Genomic DNA, 25,939 nt, shown 5'->3' with positions numbered 1-25,939 from the left:
GTATCGGGTGAAGCATACAGGAGTGTAGTACTATTCAGTAGTGAAGATGTGTGAAGAGATCAGATCAGTCCATAACAGGGTTGTTTAGGAGTCTAGTAACAGCGGGCAAGAAGCTGTTTTTGAGTCTGTTCGTGTTCTCAGACTTTTGTTTCTCCTGCCCGATGGAAGAAGTTGGAGGAAGGAATAAGCCGGATGGGAGGGGTCTTTGATTATGCTGCCTGCTTTCCCAAGGCAGTGGGAAGTGTAGATAGAGTCAATGGATGGTAGGCGGGTTCGCATGATGGACTTGGGCTGTGTTCACGACTCTCTGTAATTTCTTACGGTCTTGGACCGAGCAGTTGCCATACCAGGCTGTGATGCAGCCAGATAGGATGCTTTCTATGGTGCACCTGTAAAAGTTGGTAAGAGTCAATGAGGATATGTCGAATTTCCTTAGGTTCCTGAGAAAGTACAGGTACTGTTGTGCTTTCTTGGTCGTAACGTTGACGTGGGTGGACCAGGACGGATTGTTGGTGATGTGCACACCTAGGAATTTGAAGCTGTCAACTATCTCCATCTCGGCCCCATTGATGCAGATAAGGGTGTGTACAATACATTGCATCCTGAAGTCAATGACCAGCTCTTTAGTTTTGCTGATACTGAGGGAGAGATTGTTATTGTTAGACCACTCCACTAGGTTCTCTATCTCCCTCCTGTATTCTGAATCATCATTGTTCGAGATCCGACCCATTACGGTCATGTCATCAGCAAACATGTAGATGCCACGCAGTCGTTTGTGTATAGGGAGTATAGTAGGGGGCTAAGTATGCAGCCTTGCGGGGCCCCGGTATTGAGGACTATTGTGGAGGAGGTGTTGTTGTTTATCCTTACTGATTGTGGTCTATGGGTCAGGAAGTCGAGGGTCTAGTTGCAGAGTGAGGAGCCAAGTCCTAGGTTTTGGAGCTTTGAAATGAGCTTGGCTGGGATTATGGTGTTGAAGATGGAGCTGTAGTCAATTAATAGGAGTCTGATGTAGGAGTCCTTGTTGTCGAGATGCTCCAGGGATGAGTGTAGGGCCTATGGTATTGATTTCCATGTGGACCACGACAACTAGATCCTCCCCTTCCCAAGTTCTAATTTAGTCATGTGGTGATGTCCTTAACCCTGGTATGAAGCAGGCAACACAACCTTCAAAGCTCACAGTTAAGTCTTCAGAGAATGGTACCTAACCTCCTGCCGCTATAACACTCCTCTTCGCTCCCCCCACTTGAATGGCACCCTTCACCATGATGCCATGGCCAGTCTGCTTGCAATCCTCCTTCTCATCCCCACAGGTGGCAAGCAGCTTGTATCTGTTGGACAAAGTCAGGGGCTGAGGTTCCTCCATCACTACCTGCTGATTCCCCATATCTCCCCAACTCGCAGTCATACCCTCTTGTCCCTGACCACTGACCGTTCCTGACTACTGACCAACTCTAAGGTTCTGCCTACCTCAGGGGTGTGACTGCCTCTTGGAGAAACATGCCCAGGTAACTGCTCAGCAACTCTGAGCTGAAGTTGCCTGAGCTGCAGACACTTCCTGCAGATATGGTTGCCTGGGATTGCAGGTGCATTCCACAGATTTCCACAAGCTGCAGCCACGGCACACCACCAGCCCTGTCATTTCTGTCCGAGCTATTTATTTATTAGTCAATTAGTTTACACAGTTAAAGTAACAGAAAGCTAGCTTGGAGACCAGCGAGGTGCCCTGTCCCACTGCATGGAGAGGTTTTATGGATGGGCTGCTGCTGCACAGTACCATGTCCTCCCCTATCACCCGGATACATCTTGGCACATCTTATTGTCGTCAGGCGGTGGAGGTCCCCATTGGAGCTTCCTCTCTGGAGGAGTCCTCACTCTTAAACTCGGGGGCCTGGGATGGAGAGTGTTTCATGGAGCAGTCCCATAAAACCGGAGACTGAATCGATTGACGGACTCCCAAGCTGCCTGCCTTGTTTGTGGCCTTGTGGAGTCTGTGGACTGTGGATATGTAAGTTGCTATAGGCTGCACCCCATTTTCAGTTTTTTGAAAACTCCTTTGTTTCAGTTTTGTTTGCACTTCAGCCCTGTACACCTGATCTATGGGTACCTGGTGCAGAGAGGAGCGGGAAGGGAGGACGACCTCCTCGTGAACTTGGCCTGGCCAAACTTGCTATTTACAGGCCCAGGCAGCGCGAACTGAGGGGATCATCGACCCGACTGTCTCCTGTGGGTACATTCGCGGCTGGGTGTCCCTGAAAAGGAAGCATGCAGTATCGAGGGGTACCATCAGGGCCTTCTTTGCCCGGTGGGCATTGCAGGGTTTAGGGTGCTTTATCGACCCATTTAATCATATTTTGGTTTGATGTTTTAAGTTTCATTTGCTCTTTGTTTTTGTTTAAGTCAGTATCCTTTTAAGAGGCTACCCATTTTAATTTGCCCCTCAGTTTGTTTAGTTTATTTGGTTTATGTTATAACCTGCCTGCTTACCACTGGCTGAGGATTAATGACAATCCCACAATCCTTTGGTAGTATGAGCTTCCCCAATGAGGGGGGCGGAGAAATCATTAGCAGACTCCCTGTATAAATAAAGCTGGCCAGTTTGGAACCGGCTAGAGAGGAGTGAGCAGCAAGGGAGCTGCTGCTGCTGCTGCTGCTGCTGCTGCTGCTGCTGCTGCTGCTGCTGCTGCTGCTGCTGCTGCTGCTGCTGCTGCTGCTGCTGCTGCTGCTGCTGCTGCTGCTGCTGCTGCTGCTGCTGCTGCTGCTGCTGCTGCTGCTGCTGCTGCGGCGGCGGCGGCGGCGGCGGCGGCGCAGCATGTATATATATATGTTATTGTAAATAAATGTTATTTCTTTCTATCCTTCAACTCGTGCTGGATTCTTCGTGGCCCTCACAAAAGTTTAATCAAAATAGTTGGAGTCCAGGAAGAATACTGATTGACTGGAGGCTCAAAAATAATAGAAAATTAGCATTTATTTTTGCCCTTCTGCACCAATTTCCCAACTACACACTGTGTATACATCTCACATCTGGGTAGTCTAATTTCTGTGCATCCCCTTGTGTTGTGTGGTTTGAAAAGCCTATCTGTTTATATAGAGCTTCTGATGAGCTACTACATGGGCGGCATGATAGCACAGTGGTTAGCACTGTTGCTTCACAACTCCAGGAGCCCAGGTTCAATTCCCAGCTTGAGTCACGGTCTGTGCAGAGTCTGCACATTCTCCCCGTGTCTGCATGGGTTTCCTCCGGGTGCTCCGGTTTCCTCCCACATGTCCCGAAAGACATGCTGTTAGGTAATTTGGACATTCTGAATTCTCCCTCTGTGTACCTGAACAGGCGCCGGAATGTGGCGACTCGGGGCTTTTCACAGTAACTTCATTGCAGTATCAATGTAAGTCTACTTGTGACAATAAGATTATTATTATTATTACAAAGCGTAGTTTACTGCCACATAATTAATGTTATGTTTGGTCTTCTATACCTTACGAAGAAATCTTCCAAACATCTCTACTTGTCCAAAATAGAATCTTTATTGAATCTTGTGTGGTAAGATAGCAATGGTATCATGGAGTCTACTATCTACTCCTCTGGAAGTTGCACCTAGCACTGACCATTCACCCGTACGTCTTATTACCCCCTCAATTTTTTTCTGAAGATGGCCGGGTGTATCTCCCCTTCTTTAGGAGTCACTGGTCACATGACCTTGATCGTGAGACTGCATGGTGTGTCTGCACCACCACCTGCTGGCTGGAGGTCATAGATTTAGGAGAATTTTATTTTCATAGAATTTCCAGTGCAGAAGAAAGCCATTCGGCCCATCGAGTCTGCACCGGCTCTTGAATAGAGCATCCTTCCCAAGCTCACACCTCCACCCTATCCCCATAACCCAGTTACCCCACCCAACACTCAGGGCAATTTTGCACACTAAGGGCAATTTAGCATGGCCAATCCACCTAACCTGCACATCTTTGGACTGTGGGAGGAAACCGTAGTACCCGGAGGAAATCCACGCACACCCAGGGAGAACGTGCAGACTCCGCACAGACAGTGACCCAAGCCGGCAACAGAATCTGGGACCTTGGAGCTGTGAAGCAATTGTGCTAACCACTATGCTACCGTGCTGCCCATAGGTCGCACACCATCCAACTATGATATAGCCCATAGGCATATCTCCACAATTAACACCTATTAACCAAATAATTTCTGGTGATTGACAATAACTGCCACTGACAGGCAGGTCCTTGTCGACAGGTAATTTAATTGATGTGAACGTTCTATGTCAGAGCATGACTAGTCTAAATTTAAACTTGATAGAAAAGAAAACTTACCAGAACTTAGCACCTGAATCAAATTTCCAACTACACACACTGTCCATATCTCACTGTGGTGCAGTCCTCTTTGTGTGCCCCCTTACTCCAGTATGATTTCCAACCCAACTATCTTGTTTCACCTTAATGTAAAAGAGACTTTTAAAAATACAGCTGTCCTGTAAAGTTCACCATTTGTAACCCTGTGCAATAAAATTCTTTCAGTTGCTGCTTTGTTTTTCTGGAAATGACAGTGAAACCATTGTGACAATAATTTTTTAAGAAGTACGAAATCAAAATACAGGTTGAGCAACTCTTATCCTGAAAACTTGGGGCCGAACTTGGGACTCGAATTTCGGGATTTTTCGGATTTTGGAATACCTGAATCATCCAGTGAGTCTTCCACATTGCAGACAGAAGATGGCCTTGTGATCCCCTGCTGACTGGAAAGGTGCTTTACAAAGCCGATTGAAAGAGAGATAGCGAGAACTCTGGGCCCCGCCTCCACAGCCATGAGCACCGCTCTCATGGTGTCTTTCCTTCTGTACGCCGTCAGCTTCCGGTAGTGCGTGCCAGAATCCCCCCATACCAGGTGGACCAAGCCTTTACACTCTCTTCCCGGCAACCAGGATGGACACGTTGGATTTCTGGTTTGCCTGTAACAGGTTCAGGCATATGGACCGACATCCCAAGACACTGAAGTGGCCAAAGCGATCCACCAGCGCTATGTGGAGAACTGCGCCCAGGCAGCTGAAATCCGCCACCAAATCGTACATCAAAAACAAAGTTTGACCAAGCAGAAAAAAGTGCGGATTTCAGAGCTTTTCGAATTTCGGATAAGGGGTGCCCAACCTGTACTATTGACTCTGGAAATCTGGAAAAAAAAATGAGAACATGTTAGAAATACTCAGCAGGCCAGATAGCATCTGTGAGAGAGAAACGGATCAATGCTTTTTCTTCAAAACTGGTAGTTCCACTAAAGCTGTAATTATTGATGGAATCAATACATCTACAACAGTAACAGCATCTGAATTTCTTAACTTGATGAAGGGTTTTGTCCAATCCTCCAAGCTTTTGAAAAAAGTGCTATCAATGTTGATTAATCAGTGGAGCAACATGTTTCTACACAAAACTCAAGTTGTACAAAAGGCCTTTGTCTTCACTCTTTGGTATAATGTGTAAATATTTTTCTCCTTGCATAATCTTCAAGATGGTCTAATAGTTTGCTGGAATTTGCAAGTTAAATTAACTGAAATGTATTGTGCTGTTCTGTGTGCACAGTGTTAAAAAAAACTGCTAACTAATGGATAATTTCAGCTTGGTACAGAAATACTACTGTAAGCTGCAGTGGGTTGAAAAATAATTGAACTGAAGTGAGGAATGTTAACAAGCTCAAATGTCAGTCTTGAAAAGCTGACATTTAACCAATCTGCACATTCAGTCTCCATCTTTACCAGCTTTTAGAAGTATGCGCACAACATGAGGCTTGTGTTCCTTTTAAAAAAAATAAACTCTGTCAAGTTTAGCAAACGATGGAACAAATTATTCTGTGGTTGCTAATGTGTGACCGTGATTTTAGACACAAAATCTGTATGAAAACATGATGGGGGGGGGGGGGGGGAATGAGACCTCGCTGAATACTAATTGCCTGCAAGTTGTTCAGAAGACTGTAAGAAAGGAGGATTTGTTGTAAATTGGCCACTTGCTCTATTGTGCATAGCTGAGAGGTTAGACTGGTGCTGTAAAGGTGCCAGGCTAGTAAAATCCAGCAGTACTCACTGATTTGGTGAATAATATCGAGTGGGCTTGGGTGGGGTGGGGAAGTGTGTGAGATAGCGACTACTTTTTCACTTTTTACAAATATATCTTTCACTCTAATGTTTAAACTGCACGTTGCTTTGCCTTGAAGAGATAAGTGTGTGGACCTTCAGATTGTCGGTTTATCGAGTAGTAGTTGTTGGCAGAGAGGTGTTATCTTGCTTTATCAGTTGCCAGCTCTCTGTGTCTGACAATGTTTGCAAGTGTCTCTGCACTGTCTGCAGTTTGACAAAGAACTCGGAACAGTCCAGCAGAGGACTGCCTGACCATTATGAGAAGTTTAGACTATTTGTTTAACCTCTGCCTTGAACTTCCTATCAAGAGGTCACGGAAACAGTTACGTAAATACACAATTTCTTTGATGTTTACTTGTGAGCAATTTTTCAAGTTGTATTTTGTTTACCTTTTTTCTGGGAAAGGAAGGTCTATCTCAAGATTGGGGAGCGGGAATTCGTTTTTGCTTTGTTTCTGATTTACGTTTACCCTCCCATGGTTGGTCTCTGTGGGAGTTGCATTTGCATAGAAATGAAAAGGTGAGTTAATGAGTTATGGGCTGATGCTGACCTCCCGAATACACGTGGATAGTGGGTGCAGCTCCACTTACATTTCCTGATTTAACATTGAGTTCTGCATCGTTATTTACAACCCATCTACATGCCTGATTGACTGAAGAGACCAAACGTTTTACTGCTACACCCTCCCCTAGGTTGCAGGGCAATTTGATCCCAGCTGCCTTCATTCTTTTATTTTGCATCACAGCTAGACTTGAGTCATTTGTGTGCACAACAAAGTCCTGCTCCAGTATGTCAGATCAATCTGTCGTGTTTATTTAAAGTCACCAAAAATGGATTCAGACTCAGATTCACCTTTCAATTACTCCTGGCCATCTTTTCCTAAAATGAGGATTCAACGCAGGGCATCCAAACAAGGTAGAAATTATATGTAATCTCTTTATTTAAAAAAAATAGTCTCAACCTTTTTTGTACTTTTTGTTGTATTTTATTTTTTCTTGACACAGCAAAAGTGTAAGTTCAAGGAGGAAACAAAGGTTTCTGTTGTGCTGCAATAATGTTTTTATTCACTTGTAAACATGCAATGCTGACCAGTGAACTAATCTCCGAAGTGTTCATATTGATTAAGAACTTCATTTTCTAAATCAACATTTTCTTTCAGGGCATCAGTCCAGTTTGCTGTGAGGATTAATTGGCTGAAATGCGTTTTGATGACCACTGTTGTCTCCTTTGACTATGTGTTCTGTTCAGTTGAGTACCTGAGCGGCTGCCCCAATGTTTAAGTTGGATAACAAATAATGCCTGTGTTGTGTGCTAATTCATAGGTTCAAGCAATTACCAAAGTCCGGGTTTAAATTGTGTAGTCTAAACGCCACAAATACTGGCATTCGAATTAACCTAGCTACTCGCAAAATGCAATATTTTTCAGATATTGCATATCTAAAAACATATCCTAAAAGTTTGGAGAAGGATGCACACCTGCGACGTAACATTGCCTGTTCTCTCCACATGACCTGTTTGCTTGCAGCATTTACGTTTTCTGCTGTGAAGTTAATATTATGCCTCATGTAGAATTAAGTGTTTTTTTAAAAAAACACATGCTCCAGTAACTTAACTCTTTTTATGTATGTGAACGTTTTTTGAGTATGTTTTGTATTGAGCATTCAACATTAATGTTTTTAATATGCAATGACCTGAATTTTCGCAGAAACAGAATGGCTTCGCGCCTGAACACCAAAATGGCACCAGAACCCTGATTCCAGAAGCCCCGACTCCGAACCCCTGACCCCGAACCCGGCACCCACCACTTTCACTGTGATATGGGAGGGCTGCACTTTGCATATTTTTGGTTCACAGAGACAGCTTTGTTTCAATCATTTATTGGATGTGGGCTTTTCTGACGAGGCCAACATTGATGCCCATCCCAATTGCCCCTTGAAAAGGTGGTGAGGCGCTGCCTTCTTGAACCACCGCAGTCCATGTGGTGCATGTACACACACAGTGCTGAGCAGTTTGATGCAACTGAGTGGCTTGCTGAGCACAGGGGTTAACACCGCTACCTCACAAGCCAGGGACCCAGGTTCAGTTCCGCCCTTGTATGACTGCGTGGTGTTTGCACTTTCTCCCCTTGTCTGCGTGGGTTTCCTTCAGGTGCTCCGATTTCCGCCCACAGCCCAAAGATGTGCAGACTAGGTGGATTGGCCATTCTAAATTGCCCCTTAGTGTCCAAAATGATAGGTGGGGTTATGGAGTTACGAGGATAGGGAGGGGGCTTGGGCCTAGGTTGGGTTTGTTACATTACTCTACGTAATATATATATTACTTTTTGAACCAGCCGAGTTGATGAAATAACAATAGTCTTCTTTTCAAGATGAATTAATTTAATGAGTAATATATATAATATTTGTGAGTCCTTGTACTTAATACTCAACTAGTAAAAGAAATAAAATACAGTAAAGATAACTAACTATGTAATGTAATAATGAAATAACTTAGAACTTCTCTCTCTCCAGCTATTCTATGTCTTGTCTGTTAACTCTCCTGAAGCACACTTTCTTAGAAAGAGCGGGAAAGTCTTTCTTATACCATCTGATAGTGAGACATCTCGTGTTGAATTGACTGTACAACATTTACATACATTGATCATGTATATTAATATGCAGAGATCATTACATCCCCCCTTTTTAACACATTTTCTTGCAAATATTAAAAGAAAATGTTTTACATATGAAATGCCATGTATACAGTGTATAGGAATCACTAGAATCATGAAAGTGTTCACAATTTCAGATGATTGGGTCTTCTCCTTGTCGATCTACTTAACATCAAAGGCACTGAAGAAGTTTTAATGTCTTTGTTGATCATCAAATTTGAATGCAGTTGCTGTTCAGTTTGTTTTGAAATTGTCTGGTTCAAATCAAGATTAGGAAAAAATCTTTGCAGTATCTGTGACTTGAAGTAGATCTCTTCGATTTCTTTTCAGAATGTTTCCATCTGAAGTTCTTATCAGATAAGGTCTTGGAGAGAATTGCCTAATTATGCGAGCAATGTCAGACCAACCTCCATTAGGAAGTCTTAATCTAACTCTATCATTCTCAGATAGAGTGGACAATTCTTTTGAATGTTGATCAAAATATCTCTTTTGCTTCATTTTCTGTTGTTGAATTTTCTTCACAGTGCAATGTTGTTCAGGATCAGGAAAATGTAACTGAGGTAGAGTCGTCCTCAAAATTCTATTGTATAACATTTGAGATGGAGATAATCCTGTTGATAAAGGTGATGTCCTGTAATTGAGTAAAGCTAGATAAAAATCAGATTGTGAATCTTTTGATTTGCCAAGTAGTTGTTTCCTAATGTGAACACCTTTCTCTGTTTGTCCATTGGACTCTGAAAAATGAGGGCTTGAAGTTATATGTTCAAAATTGTACTTCAATGAGAATTCTTGCCATTCATGATGTGAGAAACATGGGCCATTGTCAGACATGATGGTACGAGGAATACCATGCCTGGCAAATATTTCCTTGCATGCCTTTATGACAGTACTGGATGTGATGTCGTTCAATTTCACTAGTTGAGGAAAATTGGAAGAATAGTCAGTGACTATGAGATAATCCATACCAAATAAGTGAATGAGATCAGCACCAACCTTGATCCATGGTGATGTTACAAGATCATGTGGTTTCAGTGGTTCTTTGCATTAATGATTTTGATGTGACTGACACATTGAACACGATGATATCATGTCCGAGATATCATTGTTGATACATGGCCAATAGATCGATTGTCTGGCACTTAGTTTACATTTTTCAATGCCTAGGTGACCCTCATGAAGTCTCGAAAGCATTTCAGAACTCATGCTGTGTAGAATCACAATGCGATCGTGTCTTAGCAGCATACCATCTACAATATTCAGTTCTGACTGAATGCTTTGGCATTACGGACAATGACCTTTAGGCCATCCTTGTTGAAGATGATGTATGACTTTCATCAAAGTAGCATCTTTCAGTGTTTCAATGCGAATTTGTTGAAATTTTATATCAGAGACAGGAAGTAACTCTCTGAATAATTGCAGTTGAGAATCAATATAATTTATCGATTCTTCTTGGAGAATTTCAGTGTTGACTGGTCTAGATAAGGGGCGGGATTCTCCGACTCCCCACCGGGTCGGAGAATCGCCGGGGGCTGGCGTGAACCCCGCCCCCGCCGGTTGCCGAATTCTCCGGCACTGGATATTCGGCGGGGGTGGGAATCTCCCCCCCCCCCCCCCCCCCAAGCGATTCTCCGGCCCGTGATGGGCCGAAGTCCCGCTGCTGGAATGCCTGTCCCGCCGGCGACAATCAAACCACCTCTCTTACCGGCAGGACAAGGCGGCGCGGGCGGGCTCCGGGGTCCTGGGGGGGGGCGCGGGGTGATCTGGCCCCGGGGGGGTGCCCCCACGGTTGCCTGGCCCGTGATCGGGGCCCACCGATCCGCGGGCGGTCCTGTGCCGTGGGGGCACTCTTTTCCTTCCGCCTTCGCCATGGTCTCCACTATGGCGGAGGCGGAAGAGACCCCCTCCACTGCGCATGCGCGGGGATGCCGTGAGCGGCCACTGACGCTCCCGCGCATGCGCCGCACGGCAAAGTCAGGTTCGCGCCAGCTGGCGGGGCACCAAAGGCCTTTCCCGCCAGCTGACGGGGCGGAAATCAGTCCGGCGCGGGCCTAGCCCCTCAAGGTTAGGGCTCGGCCCCTCAAGATGCGGAGGATTCCGCACCTTTGGGGCGGCGCGATGCCGGAATGATTCGCGCCGTTTTTGGCGCCGGTCGGCGGACATCGCGCCGATTACGGAGAATCCCGCCCCCTGTGTCAGCAATTACCAACTCTATCTGGTGTATATTTTAGTGTGAAATCAGATCTTCTTAATTTCAACATCAGACGTTGAAATCTATGAGTCATATCATTCAAGTTTTGTGTACAAGTGGGCGATGGTCAGTTTCTGCTGTGAAGTTGGGTCGGCAATAAACATAGTCGTGGAATTTGGAAATCTCAGTAACTAGACCAAGACACACCTTTTCAATTTGGGCGTACCTACACTCAGTCTCAGCCATGGATCTTGACGCGTAGGCAATAGGAACCAATTATTGAAATGGTCTTGTTGAAGTAAAATAGCACCTATGCCATTTTTACTAGCATCCATTGAGATTTTAGCAGGTCTTGTAGGAGCCCGAAAATGGTTGCGAAGGATTGTTTCCGTTCTTCACAGTTTTCCGCTTTGCCTGTGAAACCATTTTGATTTTCCCTGCCTCGTGGTAGAGATTCGCGCTTTTTTCCTTGGGATAAAATGCTAAATACTGACTTTTGGTCTGTTCCACGGAGATGCACTTATCAATCGCGATTTGTGACGTTAAATCAGTATGCCGAATTAATGCTTCTCTGACTGTATCATTAAGCATGCCCTAAACAATTTAGTCTCTTGCAAGTTAATCATGTAGATCTGCATAGTTACAGGTTTTAGCTAAGAGTTTGAGATCTGTGATGAAATTATTCACTGGCTCACCAACTTTTTGAACTTTCCTGTGAAATCTTAATCTTTCTAAAATTTCATCGGTCAGCATCTTGCAATGCTCATCGAACTTCGCTATAACCTGATCGAATTTTGTTTTATCTACACCAGCATTAAAATTAAAGAAATTGAAGATTTTGATTGCTTGCTGTCCTGCTAGGGACAGAAGTAAAGCAATCCTTGTGGCTTCTGGTGCAGCGCTTAAGTCACTATCTTCTAAATAGAGTTGAAACTGTTGTTTGAAAATTTCCAATTCAAATTTAAATTACCAATGGTCTTGAGATGTCTTGGTGCTTGAACTTGGTCCATTGAAAAGTTGTTTTTTGTCGAAGTTTCCGATGTTGTGATGACTTCTGTAGTCGAATACTTGATTCTGATTTTTGTTTTCTTCTTTTTATTCTATGTCTTCACTAGTCTTTTTTAAAAGCTTTAATCAATCTTGTACCATGTTATATTACTTTACATAATATATATATTACTCTTTGAACCAGCCGAGTTGATGAAATAAACAATAGTCTTTTAAAGAGAGTAATTTAATAAGTAATATAAATAATATTTGTGAGTCCTTTGTACTTAATACTCAACGAGTAAAAGAAATAAAATACAGTAAAGTTAACTAACTATGCAATGTAATAATGAAATAACTTATAACTTCGCTCTCTAGCTATTCTATGTCTTGTCTGTTCACTCTCCTGAAGCACACACTCTCAGAAAGAGCGGGAAAGTCTTTCTTATACCATCTGATAGTGAGACATCTAGTGTTGAATCATACACTATTGATCATGTATATTAATATACAGAGATCACTACAGAGTTCTCTTTTGGTGGGTCAGTGGAGGCTCGATGGGATTCTATGATTTCAGAGGGCATTTAAGAGTCAACAGCATTGCTGTGAATGTGGAGTTACTTGTAGGCCAGACCAGCTAAAGACAGCAGACTTCCTTCTCTAAAGGAGATTAATGAACTAGATGGGTTTCTACAACAATTGACAATGGTTTTGTAGTCATAATTAGACTTTTAATTCTATATATTCATTGAATTTAAACTTCACTACCTGCTGTGGTGGGATTCGAACCCGTGTCCCCGGAACATTACCCTGGGATTCTAGATTACTGGTCCAGTGATAATGCCACTCTGCCACTGCCTCCCCTACCACTATGCTATTGCATACCTTGCACGTGTAAATGTGCAGCTGCCTTTAAACAGCTGGAATTATTTGAAGGGATGAGATGCCCTTTGCAAGAGGTCAGGTGGGTTTTGAGAGTGGTCAAGTACCTCTTTGAATTTGTGAAGCAATGTTGGTCCTTCCTTCTTGTAACGGGAGTGGAGTACAAAAGTAGAGAAGCCTTATTACAGTTCTACAGAGCATTGGGTACTGAATACAGTTTTGTTTATCTTGGCTGGAACTCTCCAGCCATTCGCTGGTGGTAGGATTCTCTGGTCCAACCATCAATACACCCCCACCGGCAATACACCCCCACCTACGGGTTTCCTGGCGACGTGGGAATTGACAGCAGAGGGAACAGAGATTAGCACTCAGCAAATCCAACCTCGGAACAAAAACGCAAAGGTTCAGGGCACTTTCTCCCAAGTCGATTTTATGGAATCAGGAATTTTGAAATCCCTATCTGTGGTAGAGGATTCCAAAGATTAACGAATCTCCAAGAAAAAAAATCCTCCTCATCTCTGCCTTAACTGGGTGGTCCGTAGTCTAAATCTCTGTCCCCAGTTCTAGATTCCTCCGTGAGGGGAAACATTCTCGCAACATCTACCCTGCAAAGCCCCTGCAGAATCAGACATGTTTCAACAAGATCACTTCTCATTCTTCTAAACTCCAATGAGTAGAGGCCCCATCTGCTCAAACTTTCCTCATAAGCCAACCCCTTCAATCCAGGAATCAGGCAAGTAAACCTTCTCTGAATTGCCCCTAATGCATGTATACGTCCCTCTTTAATAAAGGAACCTTATCTGGGTATGGTCTCACCAATGCTCTGTAGATCTGTAATAAGATTTCCCTACTTTGATACTCAATCCCCTTGTAATAAAGACAAACATTCCTTTTGACTGGTACAAAAGGTGAAGTCGCATGGGATCAGAGGTGAGGTGGTAAGATGGATACAGAACTGGCTCGGTCACAGAAGGCAAAGGGTAGCAGTAAAAGGGTGTTTTACTGAAGGAAAAATTGTGACTAGTGGTGTTCCACAGGGATCTGTCCTTGGGCTCTGTTGTTTGTAGTGTACACAAACAATTTGAAGGAAAATGTAGCCGGTCTGATTAGTAAGTTTGCAGATGATACCAAGGTTGGTGGAGTGGCAGATAGTGTTGAGCATTGTCAGAAGATACAGCAGGACATAGATAGGTTGGAGACTTGGGCAGAGAATGGCAAATGGAGTTTAATCTGGACAAATGTGAGGTAATGCATTTTGGTAGGTCTAACATAGAGGGGAAATATACCGGAATTGGCAAAACTCTTAGGAATATAGAAAGTCAGAGAGATCTGGGCGTGCATATCCACAGATCTTTGAAGGTGAACATGAAACACCCTCCAGCCTGTCAATTTCAAGATGCTGCTCCTGGTGTTTGCAATATTCACAGGATTTTAGGAAGGTAGGACAGGAATCCCCTGCTTTCCTCCCAACTGAAGCCAGTTGAAGCTGTTCAAAAGTTTGTCAAGTTTTGAGGTTGAAATTGGGAAAGGGAGGGACAGATTACTGTGACTTCAGAAACACATGGGGAGCCAGTCATGTTGCCAATAAGCATCACTTTGACCCCATAAGAAGGTCAACTAGGCAAAGCGGGACTTGATAGTTGGGGAGTCAGTGGCATAGTGATAATGTCACTGGATTAGTAAACCAGAGACCAGGATAATGCTCTGGGGAAATGAGTTCCAGTTCCACCACAGCAGGTGGTGGAACTTACATTCAATTAATAAATCTGGAAGTAAAAATGAGTCTAATGGTGACCATTGTCAATTTTCGGAAAAACCCATCTAGTACATTAATATCCTTTAATAAAGGAAATCTGCCATCCTTACCTGGTCTGGCCTACATATGGCACCAGATCCAAAGCCATGTGGTTGACTTTTAACTGCTCCCTAAAATGTCCAAACAAGTCATTCTTGTTTCAAACGGCTACAAAATCTAAAAAAGAATGAAACCAGCTGGGGATCACTTGGCAGCGACCTAGACCAGGGTTTTTCAAACTCAGGGTCACAGGCGGGTGTCGGAAGGATCGGGGACCGATTGGTCGCAGAGTTTCCGATCACGGGAGAAGCGGTCATCAGCTGTGATTGGCTTTTTAAGAATGCAGGCCACGACCGGATTTTGGTTGGAAATGCCGGCTGCGAGGCTCGTGCGTATAGGGAAAGGAGGGACAAACATGACCGTCTCGTGAACAAGATAGTGGAGGTGGATAGGGAATATTCGAGGGTGCCCACCGTGGAGGGATTGGTGAGGAGGAAAACGTTGCAGGGGCAGTTTGACAGGCTGACAACCGGGAGGGCAGTAGGGCAACTGCGTAGGGCAAAGGGGGTGCAGTATGAGTCTGCGAAGAAGGCGAGCCGCATGCTGGCGCACCAGCTGCGGAGGCAGGCTGCGTCCAGGGAAATATTGAAGAAATGGACTGGGGCTGGGGATGTGGTGTCAGAGCCAGTGAAGATAAATGAGGCATTTAGAGATTATTATCAGGAACTTTATAAAGCAGACCCGGGAGGAGAGGAGGGGGACATGGGGCAGTTTCTGGACAAGCTGGAATTTCCCGAGGTGGAGGAAACAAAGAGGCAAGCGTAGGAGGAGCCACTGGGGCTGAGGGAGGTGCTGGATAGTATCAGGGGCATGAAGTCGGGGAAGGCCCCTGGGCCGGATGGGTATCCGGCGGAATTTTATAAGGAATTTGCGATGTGTCATGAGAATGTCACTTCAAGAAATGTTTGTCTGCTCATGTTACTGCAGTGATGTCAGAGTGTGGGTGGAGCTGAGCTCTGGCTCTGCTTTTTAGTTTCACTTTGAGAAAAGCTTGGGTGTGTGTGTTTTTTTTGGTTTCGTTTTAGTGTTGGAGCTGCAGTCAGCCGCAGGAGGTGTACTGTTGCTCTCTCTGCCATAATGAAGCACTGGAGAAGGGGGAGTTGCCGGAGACGATGATGCAGGCAGTAATCATAGTAATCCCAAAAAAGGGGAAGGACCCGGTGGAATGTGGGTCATATAGACCTATATCACTATTGAACACGGATGTGAAAGTATTGGCTGAATTGTTAGCTGGGAGGATGGAGGAGTGTGTCCCGGGGTTGTGGCAGAAGACCAAACAGGCTTCGTGAAGGGCAGGCAGCTCGCAAGTAACATAAGACTACTGTTGAATGTGGTGATGAATCCATCGGGGGATCTGGTACCGGAGGTGGTGTTGTCCATGGACGCGGAGAAGGCATTTCATTGAGTGGAGTGGCGGTACTTGTTCGAAGTTTTGGGAAGGTTTGAGTTTGGGCCGAGATTTGTGCCATGGGTGCGGTTGCTGTATGCGGCACCAAGGGCGAGGGTGAGGATGAATGATATGAGCTCATGAAGCTTTGACATACACAGGGGTACAAGGCAGGGGTGCCCCTGTCATCGCTGCTGTTTGCACTGGCCATAGAGCCATTGGCGATGGCTCTCAGGGGGTCGGCAGAGTGGCAAGGGATTATGAAGGGACAGAGGAAGCATCGGGTGTCACTCCATACCGCTGATCCCTTACTGTATGTTTCGGATCCGTTGGAGAGTATGGGAAGGATTATGGGCCTGCTGGGGAAATTTGGAGGGTTCTCAAGGTACAAGCTGAATGTAGGGAAAAGCGAAGTATTCCCGGTAAATGAGCTGGCACAGCGGGCTAATTTGGGGGGGGGGGGTTACCGTTTACGATAGCAAGGGATAGGTTTAGGTATTTGGGGATTCAGGTAGCGAGGGAATGGATGGGGCTCCATAAGTGGAACTTAATGAAGCTAGTGGAGGAGGCTATGGAGGATCTTAAGAGGTGGGATACACTGCACTTAACGCTGGTGGGGAAGGTCCAAGTGGTGAAAATGAATATTCTGCCGAGGTTCTTGTTTATCTTCCAAGCTCTCCCGATCTTTATACCAAAGGCATTTTTTCGGAAAATGGTCATTTCTTATCATTTCTGACTTTGTATGGGCGGGAAAGGTGTCAAGGGTTGGGAGAACCCTGTCACAGAGGCAGAGGCAACGGGGGATTGGCGTTGCCGAACTTGCTTCATTATTATTGGGCGGTGAATGTGGACAAGGTGCGATGGTGGTGGGAAGGAGAAGGGGTAGAGTGGGTAGGATAGAGGTGGAATTTTGTAAGGAGTCTAGTTTGAGGAATATCGTGACGGCAGTATTGCCAATGGCTGCAAGTAAGTATTCAAGGTAGCATGGTGGTTAGCACAATTGCTTCACAGCTCCAGGATCCCAGGTTCGATTCCCGGCTTGGGTCACTGTCTGTACGGAGTCTGCACGTTCTCTCCGTGTGTGCGTGGGTTTCCTCCGGGTGCTTTGGTTTCCTCCCACAGTCCAAAGATGTGCAGGTTAGGTGGATTGGCCGTGCTAAATTGCCCTTAGTGTCCAAAATTGCCCTTAGTGCTGGGTGGGGTTACTGGGTTATGGGGATAGGGTGGAGGTGTGGGCTTGGGTAGGGTGCTCTTTCAAAGAGCCGATGCAGACTCGATGGGCCAAATGGCCTCCTTCTGCACTGTAAATTCTATAAAATTCTATAATTCTGTGGTGCAGTCCACAGTGAAGATATGGAGTCAGTTGAGGAGGCATTTTAGGGTAGAAGGGATGTCGGTGCTAACGCCACTGTGCGAGAATCATGCGTTTGAGCCGGGGGGATGGATCGTGTATACAGGAGGTGGAGGGAAGTGGGGCTGGTCAAGGTGAGGCATCTGTATTTGGAGGAAGGGTTCGCCAGTCTGGAGGAGCTAAGGGGGAGGGTAGAGCTGCCGAAGGGAAATGAGTTCAGGTATCTGCAGGTTAGGGACTTTGCACCAAAGGTCTGAAGGGGGTTCCCTAGATTACACCCTGCTGGAGCGACTGCTGCTTCTGGAAGTGGAAGGGGAGGGAAGAATTGGGGATATATACAAGTGGCTGGGGGAACAGGGAGGCCAACAGATGGTGAAGATTAAGGAGAAATGGAAACCGGAGTTGGGAGGGGAGATAAATTGGGGAATATGGAATGAGGCACTGCGTAGTGTAAACGGGACTTCCTCTTGTGCAAGGATGAGCCTGATACAGTTTAAGGTGGTGCACAGGGCGCATATGACTCGGGTGAGAATGAGTGGGTTCTTTCAGGGGGTAACAGATGCGTGTGAGCGGTGTGGGCGGGGGCCAACGAATGTCTTGGGGTTGCGAAAAATTGGGAAGAATCTGGGCGGGAGTGTTCGCTAAACCTGAATTTGCATCTTCCCACTGGCGTGGAATGGGTAACGTGCTACGGCCGATGGCGAGGCAGCGGAGAATAGCTTTGGATGTGGCACCCAGCACCGAACCCGTTTTTCAGGTGACGGTCCATTCTCCGCCTGATCGGAATTCCCGTTCGTGTCGGTGGGGAATGGAGAATCCCGGCCATGATCTTTTCACCAAAACCTTTTTTAACCTCCTGATTCCAAAAGAGATGCAGTTACCAAATGTTATTTCCAATGTCAAATTAACATTATAATGGCACCCCAATACGGAACATGCCAAAGTGCAAGCACTGTGTCGCCAGTCCCTTCCATGGCAGCCTTTATTATGTGTGAGTAAGAGAACTCTGACAGAGTGAAAAAATGTAGCTACAAAGCTACAAAGACCTTTTCTCCCACCTATGGAATTGAACAAGGATCAGTTGCTGTATCCTGAATAGATAGACCGTTAAATCATTAAAACACGTGTGGAATGTAGTGTGATTTTGTATGTGTATTTGTTTTACTAGTATCTTCTCTTTCATACTCTGCTCTGCATGATTGCTATCACTGCAATTTAGGGTTACTTGATAAGAATGCAACCCCACAGGGTTTCACACTGGGAGCTATTCCAAAGTCGTTAATATGCTGGAAGCTTGCTATTATATTACCTGCCCTGTGCATTGACAGTACTCCAAAACTAAATGGAACTGGAGATTTGTGACTGGCAGTTAATTGACCTGATATAAATTTTCAACTGCAGCTCAGATCTGCACCTGGAACTGGATCTTAGCCGGCGCAATTCAGTGTGCCGTTACAATTTGCAAGCGCAGTATTAATAAGCCCTTATTTTCTGGTTCTGTAGAAACCCATTAAGCTTTTGGATGGAAGGAAAAACATGTCAATAAGATGCATAAGATTGCCATGATCTAGTTAATGTAGAAAATACAGAAAGCAATTATGTAGCTCCTTTCATGACCCCCTTTACAGCAAATTAAATATTTCAAAATGCTGGTTTTTAATAACCTTTCTTGTCACAAGTCGGCTTACATTAACACTGCAATGATGTTACTGTGAAAAGCCCCTAGTTGAGACACTCCGGTGCCTGTTCGGGTACACAGAGGGAGAATTCAGAATGTCCAATTCACCTAACAGCATGTCTTTCGGGACTTGCGGGAAGAAACTGGACCACCCGGAAGAAACCCACGCAGACACGGAGAGAACTTGGAGAAAATAATCCAGAAAATACAGAATGTCGTGAATTAAAAGGATGCATTACTCTGGAGGAATAATTGCAATGCAAATCCCCCCCCCCCCCTTTCTTGATGAGGACAATATTACGGAAAGCTCTTTTTGTAGGCCACAAAGAAGTCCGAACCGAGTCAGTAAAAAGAAAACGTGTTTTATTGTATTTACTCTATTTATTATATTGTAAATTGTATTTACAAAATACATCAGATCCCAGCCGGATCTGCTCTGTCGGTTCCATACCTGGCCAACTTTATACAGATCTGAATCATCAATGATCTCGGGCACCCTGGCCCCTTAGCGAGTGAGCTTGTATTTGGTGAGACTCATGGAGAAACTGATTGCTCCAACACCGTAGGTCTCGTGTGGATTATGACATCCCTACCCTACAAAGTCCAAAGGCTCTTCTGACGTCTGCGGAGTAGAAGGGTGCCAGACTCTATTTGCACTTGGCCGTGCTTCCTGTACTCGCCGTGCTGGAATTGGAAGTGTTAATCTTCTGGACAGCAAACGGCACTTCCGATTGGAACGTCATGGTGGATGCACTGTCTGAGGCTGCTGCACTGCTTGCATACCGTCAGGGACCTCTGACACTGGGTTTCCATGTCTGAATCCATAACTACGACTTCTCTCATTTTGATGTCTTGATCCCCTTGGCTCTAGGCGTTGGATTTATTTTGATTGTAACTTTCCTCTCCCAAGGAATTTTGCGTAAAACAAGCCGTCTGAAACATATGTGATTGAGGTGCTTTTTCATGACTTGACCTGTGCCTGAACATTTTTTTAAATTATTATTATTTTTCCAATTAAGGGGCAATTTAGCATGGCCGATCCACTTACCCTGCACATCTTTGGGTTATGGGGGTGAGACCCATGCAGACATGAGGTAAATGTGCAAACTCCACATGGGCAGTGACCCGGGGCCAGGATCGAACCAGGGTCCTCGGCACCACAAGGCAGCAGTGCTAACCACTGTGCACCATGTCGCCCCAATTGTGTCTGAATGCGATTTTGTGCCTGAACGCGATAAGGTGCCTGCCATAAGCGATAGAGATTGCTAACGTTCCCTAGGATAACATTCTCTTAAAATGATGTTCTTGTCATAAAATACAACGTTACAACCTATCAGCTAATTATTCATCGAATCCTAGAATCCCTACCCTGCAGAAGGAGGCCATTCGGCCCATCAAGTCTGCACAGACCCTCCGAAGAGCACCCTAACCTCGGACCACTACCCCGCCCTATCCCCATAACTCCACTGAACCTTTGGACATTAAGGGGCAATTTAGCATGTCCAATCCACCTAAACTGCACAACTTTGGACTGTGAGAGGAAACCCACATAGACACGGGGAGAACATGAAAACACCACACAGTCACGCAAGGTCCGACACAAACCCGGGCTCCTAGCGCTGTGCGGCAGCAGTGCTAACCACTGTGCCAACTTAAGAGCGCTTTCTGTAATATATCCCTTCTCTAACGAGTTTTAAAATAGGAAGAATTCTTAATTAATGTGCTATAGTAGAGAAAGTGTTAATCTTCTGGGAAAAAATGCTGTTATTCATTATTTGGAGGACTGAAGGTGAGCTTCTGCTTTTAACTCCCATAGCTGCAGTGCACCAGCAGCAGGGTATTTCAATATTTAGAATTTATTTCATAGCGACCAAACCTGGACAAAACAACTAGTGTGTTTTTGGACTATTTCTCACAAGCAGAACAAATTTACTATTCTTCAGCTTGTTATCATAAATTTGAATTGTTCCATTGAGTTTTTCATAAAGGCATTTGAGTACCTTATTTGGTAATGAAGGGAAGAGGTCATTCAGTTCATCTAACTCATCCATTATTCAGCTACACGTGTGGAACTTCGAGTATTTTCATTTCTCTCTACTTGGCTCATTTCAAAGTTTGACCATTTGTTTTTTGAATTAGGAATTCAGAACATCAACAAATAGGAGCAGGAGTAGGCCCCATGACCCTTTGAGCTTGCTCCACCATCCATTACAATCATTGTTGATCTATGACTTCACTCCCCATATTGCTTGACTCCCTCAGAGACCAAAAATCTAACTATCTGTTTTAATTATATTCCATGACGGAGCATCTGCAACGCTCTGTTGTAGACAATTCCAAAGGTTACAGTCTTTTGAGTGAAGAAGTTCATTCAAAAGAACAGGTTTACCCTAATTTATAAATGAATAAATCTGATGAAAGTTTCTTAGACTAGAAGCCAACATTTTTCCCCACTCACTCATTTACACAAAAGTCTTTATTCACATCATTGAAAGCATGTGCTTAGCTTTCGTATTAATTCGGATAATACTCTGTTCAACTCCATCCCTTCCACAAAATGGTCGTTGTAGCTCTCGCCAGTTGCATATCTGATAATTGGCTTCTAGATGAGCTGAAATTCCCTTCAGCTAAATGTTGGCAAAAGTCATTGTATCCACTTCCCATCTCAACACCATCAACCTTTCCAGCAGTCCCCTGAGGCTGAGTTCAGAGTTGTGGATCTTTGATAGCCTCATCATAACTCCCTTGCCTACGTCTGAGCTGTTATTTTTATCATCTAATGGATATATTTTTACAGGCGTTTCCTTGTCAACCTCTGCAATCTCATTCTAAATTACAACATCCTCTGACTTGCACCAGGATCGCATCTCCAGCAGGTACCACATAGGAGGGTAAGTCGAGCAAAGTGGGACAGGGCACTTCGTAAGGAGGTACCCATGCCATGCTGCTGTGCAGGTGGTAGGAAGAGTGAGCACTTGGTGTCAGGGTATTAAGCAGGGTTGGCACCTGGCTGGAATGGTGACAGAACAGCAGGTGGCAAAGCTGATAATCACAATAGGGTGGCTCGAAATCAAGTTTGCCATTCGAGGGGTGGAGGAGGGGTACACCTTGAGGTGGAAGCTGTTTATCGACTTCTTCAAAGAGTATTGAGTCGTTAGCGGTGGGTGGGGAGTTTACTTTATGTTGGAAGGGTGATCAGCTGGAAAAAGAAGGCGGGTACCGGGGTGGCAGCGAGATGAGTGGGGAGGGGAATGCAGGGAGATGGGGGGCAGGATTCTCCAATAATGGGGCTATGTCCCCACGCCCGTGAGAAAACAGGCGCAAATTACTCTGGACTTACCTGGAGAACGCCCAGGGTGATTCTCCGATTTGCAGGGGGCTAGCAGGGCCCCGGAGTAGCTCTGGTTGCTGATACAGTGCCCTGAACGTCCGGTCGGGGGTCCGCGCCTACGCACGGCGGTGGCCTACGTCGGCCGCCCCGCGCGTCATGGCCGACCCACACCATGGACTGGCTCCCAGATCGCTTGCGCCCACGGATCAGTGGCTCCCGATCGATAGCCTGGTCGTCCTGGAGGCACCCCCCCCCCCCGGGTGAATGATCCCCCCGCCCCCTACCAGGGCGGCAGCGGACTGATTCTGCAGCCGCCACGCCGAGTTCCCGATGGGTGGAACCATGAGAGAGCCACGGCGCAGGGACCTCGGCCAGCTGCACTCGCCGAATAGCCGCCGGGCCTCATTCTAAGGCCCCTGACCGGCGGTGCGTCGATTCTCTGGTGACCGGCATCACACCTGATCTCGGGTTTGATGCTCATTTTCCGCCCCCACGCCGATCACGATTTTGGCGCGGAGGCTCGGAGAATCCCGTTCGGAGTGGGGGGGGGTTGTTACCTGTTGCCATGGTTGGCTTTTGTATTTTTTGATCATGTATATATGTAAAATGCTTTCAATAAAATGTTTTTCCCCCAAAAAATAGGGTGGCCAGAAAAATGACACGAAAGTCAGATTATGGACTCAATGGCGATGAGGGGTGACAACACCCTTTGGTGCAGTGGAAGGCTTAGACACAGTGATCGGATTTCCCCCTTTGTGTAACAAATAGCCTCAGTGATGGCTGCCAGAGCGTTGGACTCATTTAGATGCCCTTCATCTGATTAATCTCCATTGCAGCCCCCACTGGTTCCATACGGACAGGAAACCAATCTCCATAGTGATTAAGTGGTCACTGATGCGAAAATCTTAACTTCAATCAGTCTCCCGCCGGAGGCAGGTTTTTATCCAGATAAAAAAGCCTCCTTGGCGGAAATTCAGCCCATGTTCCAGCAACTCTTTGTCCCAGAGAGATTATTGAAGATACTAAACTTCACATTTAACTTATTTTATGGCCTTTCTTCCCTCCCTATCTCTATGTCCTCTTAAAGCCATTTAGAATCACAGAATATTGCATCACAAAAGGAAGCCATTTAGCCCGTCAGGCTTGTGCCTGCTTTTTGGAAGAGCCATTTCCATTCGCTCCATTATCTGGCTCTACCTCCATTGACCTGAATTTTATTTTTCAATTCTCTTTTCAATGCTAAATTGAATCTGCTTCAAGTGTTACATTCCAAATCACAGTAAGAAGTCTCACAATGGGGCAGCATGGTGGCGCAGTGGTTAGCACTGCAGCCTCATGGCGCCGAGGTCCCAGGTTCGATCCTGGCTCTGGGTCACTGTCCGTGTGGAGTTTGCACGTTTCCCCTTGTTTGCATGGGTTTCGCCCCCACAACCCAAAAATGTGCAGGCCAGGTGGATTGGCCATGCTAAATTGCCCCTTAATTGGAAAAAATGAATTGGGTACTCTAGATTTATTTAAAAAAAAACAAAAAAACTTTTACAACACCAGCTTAAGGTCCAACAGGTTTGTTTCAAATCACTAGCTTGGGAGTGATTCAAAACAAACCTGTTGGACTTTAACCTGTTGTAAGACCTCTTACTGTGCTCACCCCAGTCCAACACCAGCATCTCCGCATCATGGATGCCAAATCACAGCATTATGCTATGTAAAACAATGTTTCCTATTAAATCTATGTCCTCTGGTTACTGATCCTTCTGGCATAAGAAAGTTTTTCTTTAATTACTCCATTTTGGAAATTACTTTCATTTTGAGCCCTTCTTGTCAAATCTCCTTTTAACCTTCCAAAGATAAAATGCTGGAAAATCTCAGCAGGTTTGGCAGCATCTGTAGGGAGAGAAAAGAGCTAACGTTTCGAGTTCAGATGACCCCTTGTCAAAGCTATAATCCAAAAAAAGTGGGAAATATTTATACTCCTTTTAACCTTCTCTGCTCTCTAGAGAACCCTTTTAGTTTCTTTAGTCCAACTGATATCCGTTATCCCTGCTGCCATTCTCGTAATCTCTTCGGCATCTTCTATAAACCCTAACATATTTCCAGAACTGTAATGCCCATAATTAGCTGTAATACTGCCCTTGGTGACTAACCAGTGTTTCAAGAAGGCATAGCGTAGCTTCCTTACTGTTTTACTCCATGCCTCCATTTATAAATTATAGGATTCTGTATATACTTTGTCATGTGAGAGTACCTTTAAGAAATGGGTGTTTATAAATGGGTGTGTATCTAAGTATCTGTAGTGAGAGTACCTTTAAGAAATGGGTGTTTATTACTGCAGTGATGTCAGAGAGTGGGTGGAGCTGGGCTATCTGTCAACCTTTTACTTTTGTTGTAGGCTGGTTGCTGCAGGGGTGTGTTTTAGTTTCGTTTTGTGTGTTTTAGTTTCGTTTTGAGAGCTGGATAGCTGCAGTCACAGCCAGAAGGTGTATGAATCTCTCTCTGTAATCTAAAGACTGTTAATCGATCTTGGTGATTTAAAACTAATAACAGTAGTGACTTTAACCTGATGTGCTTCTTGTAAAAGGTGTTTTAAGTCTTATGGATGTTAAACGGAAAGCTTAAAGGATTACTTAGTGTTGAATTGTTTTGGGTTTGTATTTGAATTAATGGTTGCTAACATGTTCACTGCATGTTTTAAAAAGGTTAACTTGAGTTCATAGAATAAACATTGTTTTGCTTTAAAAATTACTTTTCCATTTCTGCTGTACCACACCTTAGAGTGGGCCATGTGCTCCCCATACCACAATCTATTAAAAGTTGTGGGCCAGGTGAACTCCATGATACACTTTGGGGTTCTCTAACCCTGGCCCATAAGAAATTGGGGGCTCGAGGGGGATAAAAGTCTTATCTATTGGATTGGCTTAGTGAACTTAAAGACGGTGAGGAGTGAGCATATTTTGGTTGCTTTTCAGGTGTGGTATTATAGTTTAAGTAGGGAGTGTGTTGTGGACAATGGCTCTTTCAGAGGCTCTGAAGTTTTTGGGGGTGGAGCAGGTCACACGCAATACCTTACAGACAGAGACTAAAAGCAGACTGTTAGATTTGGCAAAAACATTGCAGTTAACATTACCTGACAAAATGCGAAAAGATGAGGTAAATGGCGGTGGCTAAGCATTTAATGTTGCCTGAGATACAGTTTGACTCATTGGAAATGGCAAAAATTCAGTTACAAATTAAACAAATGGAACATGAGAAAGAATTGAATACGAAAGAGAGAGAGAGAGGAAAAAGAAAGAGAAAGAGAGACAGAGGAAAAAGAGAGAAGAAAGGAAAACAGAAAGAATAGCCCCAGCAGAACAAAAAGAAAGAGAAAGGGAGATACGGATCATGGAAAAAGATAAAGAGAGAGAGTTTGAACTTCAGAAAATGGCCATGAAACATGACAGTCAGTTAAAATTGGCAGACGTGAAGGGAAACGTACAGTTGGTGGATAGTGATG

At 44.9% G+C, this 25,939-nt stretch overlaps 1 protein-coding gene across 6 annotated transcripts in view; it reads left to right on the top strand.

Moving 5' to 3' along the window:
- The window catches only part of arhgef28a (Rho guanine nucleotide exchange factor (GEF) 28a), a 680,059-nt gene that overhangs the window by 289,732 nt on the left and 364,388 nt on the right, over positions 1 to 25,939 (top strand). Inside the window, exon 1 of one of the 6 annotated variants that reach the window (XM_072516094.1) lies at positions 6,850 to 7,052. The exons of the other annotated variants lie outside the window; for them this stretch is intronic. Coding sequence (XP_072372195.1) covers positions 6,968 to 7,052 — 85 coding nt within the window. The 5' untranslated portion in view covers positions 6,850 to 6,967. Of the gene's footprint in view, positions 1 to 6,849; positions 7,053 to 25,939 lie in introns of those variants that run through there. 6 annotated transcript variants of the gene reach the window in all.

Source organism: Scyliorhinus torazame, chromosome 9 (assembly GCF_047496885.1).
Source record: "Scyliorhinus torazame isolate Kashiwa2021f chromosome 9, sScyTor2.1, whole genome shotgun sequence".
NCBI classification, from domain to species: domain Eukaryota; kingdom Metazoa; phylum Chordata; class Chondrichthyes; order Carcharhiniformes; family Scyliorhinidae; genus Scyliorhinus; species Scyliorhinus torazame.
This window is presented reverse-complemented; position numbering and strand designations above follow the sequence as displayed.